Source organism: Cryptomeria japonica, unplaced genomic scaffold (genome assembly GCF_030272615.1).
Source record: "Cryptomeria japonica unplaced genomic scaffold, Sugi_1.0 HiC_scaffold_311, whole genome shotgun sequence".
Lineage (NCBI taxonomy): Eukaryota > Viridiplantae > Streptophyta > Pinopsida > Cupressales > Cupressaceae > Cryptomeria > Cryptomeria japonica.
In genome coordinates this window covers 12999-18746 of record NW_026729133.1, presented here as the reverse complement: position 1 = coordinate 18746, position 5748 = coordinate 12999, and the positions used below count along the sequence as shown (strand labels likewise).

At 35.3% G+C, this 5748-nt stretch overlaps 1 protein-coding gene across 2 annotated transcripts; it reads right to left on the bottom strand.

Annotated features, from left to right (window-relative positions):
- Positions 1–579: 579 nt before the first annotated feature.
- On the bottom strand, positions 580–5471 carry LOC131079839 (probable disease resistance protein At4g33300). 2 transcript variants are annotated; one of them, XM_059215842.1, is made up of 6 exons: positions 5141–5471; positions 4611–5020; positions 2720–3075; positions 2430–2641; positions 2196–2249; positions 1557–1604 (listed from the first exon to the last, which is right to left on the bottom strand). In XM_059215842.1, the coding sequence occupies exons 1-5, from the start codon at positions 5358–5360 to the stop codon at positions 2245–2247; spliced, it is 1203 nt and encodes a 400-aa protein (XP_059071825.1). In that variant the 5' UTR covers positions 5361–5471; the 3' UTR covers positions 1557–1604; positions 2196–2244. The 2 variants fall into 2 exon arrangements, with proteins under 2 accessions (XP_057873865.2, XP_059071825.1); XM_058017882.2 differs by lacking the exon at positions 2196–2249 and having other exon boundaries at positions 580–1604; positions 5141–5462.
- Between the last annotated feature and the right edge of the window lie 277 nt (positions 5472–5748).

The window sequence follows — 5748 nt, the reverse complement described above, 5'->3', positions numbered from 1 at the left end:
ATAAATACTCTAGTTTAACACCCTCTAAGGTTTGCATTTCTTTCATGCATTTTGGTTTTATGAGGAATATTGATACCCAACTTATAGTAAGTAATCTATGTTGTAGAAATATAGAGACCTCTCTTAGTGGATTGATATTAATACACTATTCATATATTTATTCTCTTAATTAATTAATTTTCTTAATGAAGAGTTATTCCTAATTATCTTTGATTTTTGATTCTTTGCATCGATGACTTTTCCTCACATGCGCAATCCCGTGGTTGTGTATTGTGCGTGGATTGAACGCTTAGGCGTTTATTTATTTTGAGAGTTCTTTCATTATATACGACGCATAAAGGTTATGCTTATGCTTTTTAGATTTCTTCTACAGCATATCAGGCGTTTCAAGCCCTTGGATTTTCTTGTCGGACGATAAACGTTTCTCATAAGACTTGCAACGAGTAGCAAATTTGTGCGTACAACCGACTGAAAACGCAAGTGATCTTTATTTAAATTAATCACCCTTCATTGTTATTACTTGTAGACACCCTAAATAACAGAGTCAAATATAATTGCACCGAAGAAACCTCCAACAAATTTACAAGAAAATCACTTCCTGGCTTTATTCGAAACAAAGAAATGCATTTGGATGGAGAATAAGTTGGTCTGCACGCATAATACAGTAAATAGTTCTTACTATCCTAAAAAGCGACGAATATTGATCATAACTATAGGCTAAAAACATATAAGGGTACTTGTCAAGTTACATGGAAATTATGCTTCACGCTGAAAAGTAAAATGAAGTTAATCACCGAGCCACTCCAAACTAAAGTGTGTCTCAACAATTTCAACCCTTAGCTCTGGAATAGAAATGTTCTTTGCCCGCAACCATTGTTTCCCAATCTTCTCATCACAAATAACAAGATTGAGGGAAGTCAGTTCACAAACAGCTCTTGGTAAGCTCATCAAACGAGAACAGTCTCTCATATAAAAATCTGTCAGTTTCTTTAGTTGCCCAATCTCCTCTGGAAGTCCTCTTAGCCCCTCACACGATGAAATGTCTAGACATTCCAACCGTTCGAGTTTTCCAATTGATGCTGGAAGCTCTTTTAGGCCTGGTAAAGCTGATAACCTTAACATTCTCAGAGAGTTCATATTTCCAAGGTCATCAGGTAACATCTTAAGCAGATGACAGTTGCTAATAGACCACATCTGAGCAGAGGGCATATAACAGAAACTAAGGGGTACCTCTTCCAAGCTGCTGCAGTGATCAAGGTTAAAATCTCGCAGCTTGATACTGTTGAATGTGGATACATATTCAAACCCCTCGCATAAGCTTAAACATAGCTTCTCTAAGCTGGATATTTCTTTGCTTTGTTTTAGAACAGGGGATGCAATCAACCTCTGCAAGCGGACACTCTTGAGTTGAGTTAGTGAAGACAGCACATCTAGACCTTTTATTGTTGCCCTCTTTGTCCCATAATTGAATACCATGAGAAATTTTAGCTTTTTCATAGACTTCAGAAATGGAGGAAGAAAGTACTCATTTGAAGTAAAGAATAGCAAGAGAGCCTCTGTCTCAGGAAAATTCAACTGAAACCAGTGCTTAGCCTCCATAGGACCTACATGAATAAATCAGAAAGGAAATTGAATTAGATCATTATACATGATGGTTATGAATGCTAGTTTTATGGGTTTAATTTTCGTCATTTAGATGTTGATTCCAGAAAAGATGTAAGTCGAAATTAGTGCTCAATGTTACATTATGATAGCATAAATAGCTTCAGGAATCAATTGTCTGAGTTTATTTGCTTGACATTTCAGATCATATTCCATGATCTATTCGTGTTTCTCTTGTTCTGTTTTTTCTCGATGATGGATCATAGAGTGAAATGTCGAGCAAATAAACTCACACAATTGATTCCTGAAGCTATGTATGCTAACACTCTGAACTGTGGAAATCATATATCTACAAGTTGCACTATGATTTCTGAACAGCAATGTTTCATAATCCTTATAATGAAATAGTATGATAAAAGCAATACATCTCAAATTTTGAATAGCTGGCATAGCCAATTTAATCTACACCTAACAAGTGACTAGAATATCAAAATCTTATTACTACAATTTTTTAGAGGGAAATAACTTAGATTATATATATGTTGGTATCTCTATGTTTATATAGCGAATCAGAACAATTTGATTAAGCATACCTATAAATCAGATCCAACTGATTTGAATAAGCATACATATAAACGGGATCTAATCTGTCAAAACCATTCAGAAATTAAACCTATCCTTAACATAGACTAGTTTGAGTAAGCATACATATAAATGGGATTTAGTCTGTCAAAGCCATTCACAGACTAAACCTATCCCGAGTACTGATGACTAAGTTGTGGAAAATTTTGGAAATAAATTAGGAAGAGAGTTTTGGAATATCCTACCTGTCTGAATGGACAGCAGTTGAACATCACATGCTCTATGATTAAGCATCTCCCACTTTTCTGGCAAGCTAGCCTCTTTCCTAGGCATCAAAAACCTCTTCCTGTGGTCTCCACCGTCTTGGCTGCCCAAATGGAGGGCCAATTCTCGCATTACACCATGTTGAGAAAAGTACAGCTCCGAGGCACTTCCATATGAGATTGCTACTCTGCTCCTGATAAGTCGTACTACGTCAACTTATAGATTAAAAATGAGACAAAAACACCCAACATGTAAAAGGAAAGATAATTACCATGGATTTCCAGTCAAATTCAACAGGTTTCTGCTTGCAAAATCTGATAAAATGGAAAAAGCGTTATGCCACTGTAGGTTCCTGACATAAACCCATATGTCCAAAAGTGCATCAGCGCTAATTTTCCTTTCCTCTGGAAATAAACCCAAGTCTAGGAAGCATTCCCTGGCTACATCATCTAAGGAATCGATGCTGATCTCCAACAATTTAATTAGCCCTTTCTTGTGATAATCTGATATGGATTCTCCTCTGGAAATCTGATCCTTTGCTCTCTCCCAAACGTCATGTGGTTCCCCACGCAAACAGCTTCCGATCACCTTTAGAGCAAGTGGCAGGCCGCCACATTCTGCTTGCACCTGCGGTTTGAAGGAATTAAAATTTGTTATATAGATCAAACATAACTTCAAAATTATTTAGAATTCTATTTTTTTTTTTTACCAATAACACAATAGATCTAACTATTCTTTACTCGGAAAAAGAAAATTTTAAAACTAATTATTCACTGTGCCCATCCTACTTAATTAATTACTAACTGTTTTCATCCTACTTAATCATTCCATATATTACTAAAGCCCAGTGTCCAGCATCTGTCGATAAAATCAAATTCCCCTCAAAAAATCGCTTGAAATTAGAAACTATCCTATAACTCTCTATATTTCTCAAATATACAATAATTATTTCATGAGACTTTCCTTGACTTATCAATTATTCTTCTCGCTAAAGTCATCTTACCTTTCTCTTCCACCATTCATAATCTTTAGGGTGGCAGACAAGAGAGACATTAACTTATGCCTTACGAAGCACGACAAAGTGCTTCAAGAGCAATTTTATACGGGAAAAGACAGGTTCGAAACTTGTTCTACGCTACAATTATTGTCCACAAATTGTTGTACAATATTCGTTCTTTAGTATGTATATCTGTCTCAGAAAGCTCAGCAGGAGAGATGTCTCATTCAATACTTGCTGTACCAAATTATGAAATTCCCAGCTAAACAAATAAAAATGGTTAAGAGTTGGCCATTGCATTACCGATTTACAGAGCTGTAATGTAGTAAGAAAAGTAAATATGTAATAGTTATATTGGTCAAATATTACATAGGATGATTTAAACCAAAAAAATATAAACATAGAGTTCTGAGTCAACTATTTATGTGTATCTATCGATCATCCAATACTGCCTTTCTACCAGAAAATAACAAGGAAAGAAAGCTCAAGGAAAATGGCATGAAGAGATTATCAATAATGTTCTTAATAATTGTGTATCAAGAAGTAGTAAATGTGGTAGAAAATTTATAATATAATTTTTTTAATGATTTTTAATCTTTTAAGATATATAATTGAGTAATTAAATTAAAAATTATAAATACTAGAGTTTCGGCCCTAGCTAGTTCGGTTGTGGATAGCAATTTAAGGCGTGGGTATGCTCCCAATGGTCTTGAATTCCAATACTTTTTGAATAAAACAAACAAGCTTTTTCATTGATATTAAATGTAGTTCTAATTAATTTAATTTAAAGTTATGATAAATTATGTAGCAAAAATTAGACATATTGTTCACTATTTTTTATTTTTATGATGGATTATTCACACTCTTCAACTAAGAGCCAGCAACCTGGAGATTGTTCACTATTTTGAATATAAATTATAAATTATAATCCAAAATCACAAATATTTGAATTTACAAAATAAAAAGTTAAATTAGTTGAATCCATGTGTATAAATGGGTCATAGCATATCCATGAGTAAAATGTTAGTTTTTCTTACCTTGCTTCTCCATTCCAAAGACAACAGTTTTATGCTCTGTGTATTCTGAGTTACTTTCCATACATTTCAAATAATAAATATTACAGTATTACAGAATAAAAGCAATTAGTAGAACATAAAAAGGATACCTCCTTTACTAGATTTGCGTCTATAGTGCTTGGAATTGATGTCCGTCCAAAGGCCCAGAAGCAGAAAAGTGACAGAGCATCCTCTTTGCACAACAATGGCAACTGATACAGTCTAGTAGTCTGGGTTGTGGGGATATTAGAACGGTCTCTGGTTGTTACAACAGTTTTGTATGCCGGCCCTTCGAATAGCAAATTTTCCAAATGTATTCTAGACCAAACATCATCCAAAATTACCAGAGTTGACTTGGGTTGTCTCAAAATCAATTGCTGCAGCTGCTTGTGTCCATCTTCCAAATTCTGAAATTCTTGTTTCTTCCTTCCACCAATCTTCTCCCACATAGTCTCTAAAATTCCTATCAGGTTTGGTGACTGTGACACGGTGATGAAAACCACATTTTCGTGGAAGTATTCTGCCATCCATGAAAACATAAATTTGATTTAGACTAAGTAAATTAGCACAAAACATCAGATGTAATAAAACCTAAACCAGAGTACCATAGGGACAGGTATAATAGAGATGAGAAGTATACCTTTGATTTGAGGATCATTGCAGAGACCCAATGCCAGAGAAGTTTTCCCCCCGCCCCCCATCGATTGCGCGCCAACGACTGACACGTCTTTGTCTAACAACATTCCCCGCAAGTCTCCAATACATTTCTCCAACCCCACGTAAAACTGAGATTTCCCAAGAACACCATATGCACAATCGTCCACGATTTCAGAACTGTCAATGGAACGAACTAAAGCCATTTCTGCAATTTGAAACTTTGAAACAGCGTGGTCTAAGCTTCTTTCTTCTTACTAAATTTCATATGTCTCTTGTCATTCTAAGGCTATTAGACAGTGCCTTTTTATAACTTCTGAGATGCATCATGAAACAACCGAGTTGGATTCCAGAAATTTATAGTGAAACAACCGAGTTGGGCTTAAGAATCAAATTCTAAAAGGCCATGATTTTGCTCCTCGAATCAAATTACAGTCACAACTATTTAGGCATCTCTTGACTTGAGAGGACTTAATGGAGCACTCTGTTGCACCGCGGAACACTCCTGTTAGCATAATCGCAAGTTCTATGTAAGAGGGCTTCCTCTTGATGGAAAATAATTGTAAGGAATAATATTTTGTTATTCCAAGTTGG

Coding starts and splice junctions, on each gene's coding strand:
- LOC131079839 (XM_058017882.2), bottom strand. CDS start 5,360: ATGGCTTTAGTTCGTTCCATTGACAGTTCTGAAATCGTGGACGATTGT. Junction 2,642..2,719: donor AATTTGACTGGAAATCCATG/GTAATTATCTTT, acceptor ACGACTTATCAG/GAGCAGAGTAGCAATCTCAT. Junction 1,605..2,429: donor ACTGCTGTCCATTCAGACAG/GTAGGATATTCC, acceptor TTATTCATGTAG/GTCCTATGGAGGCTAAGCAC.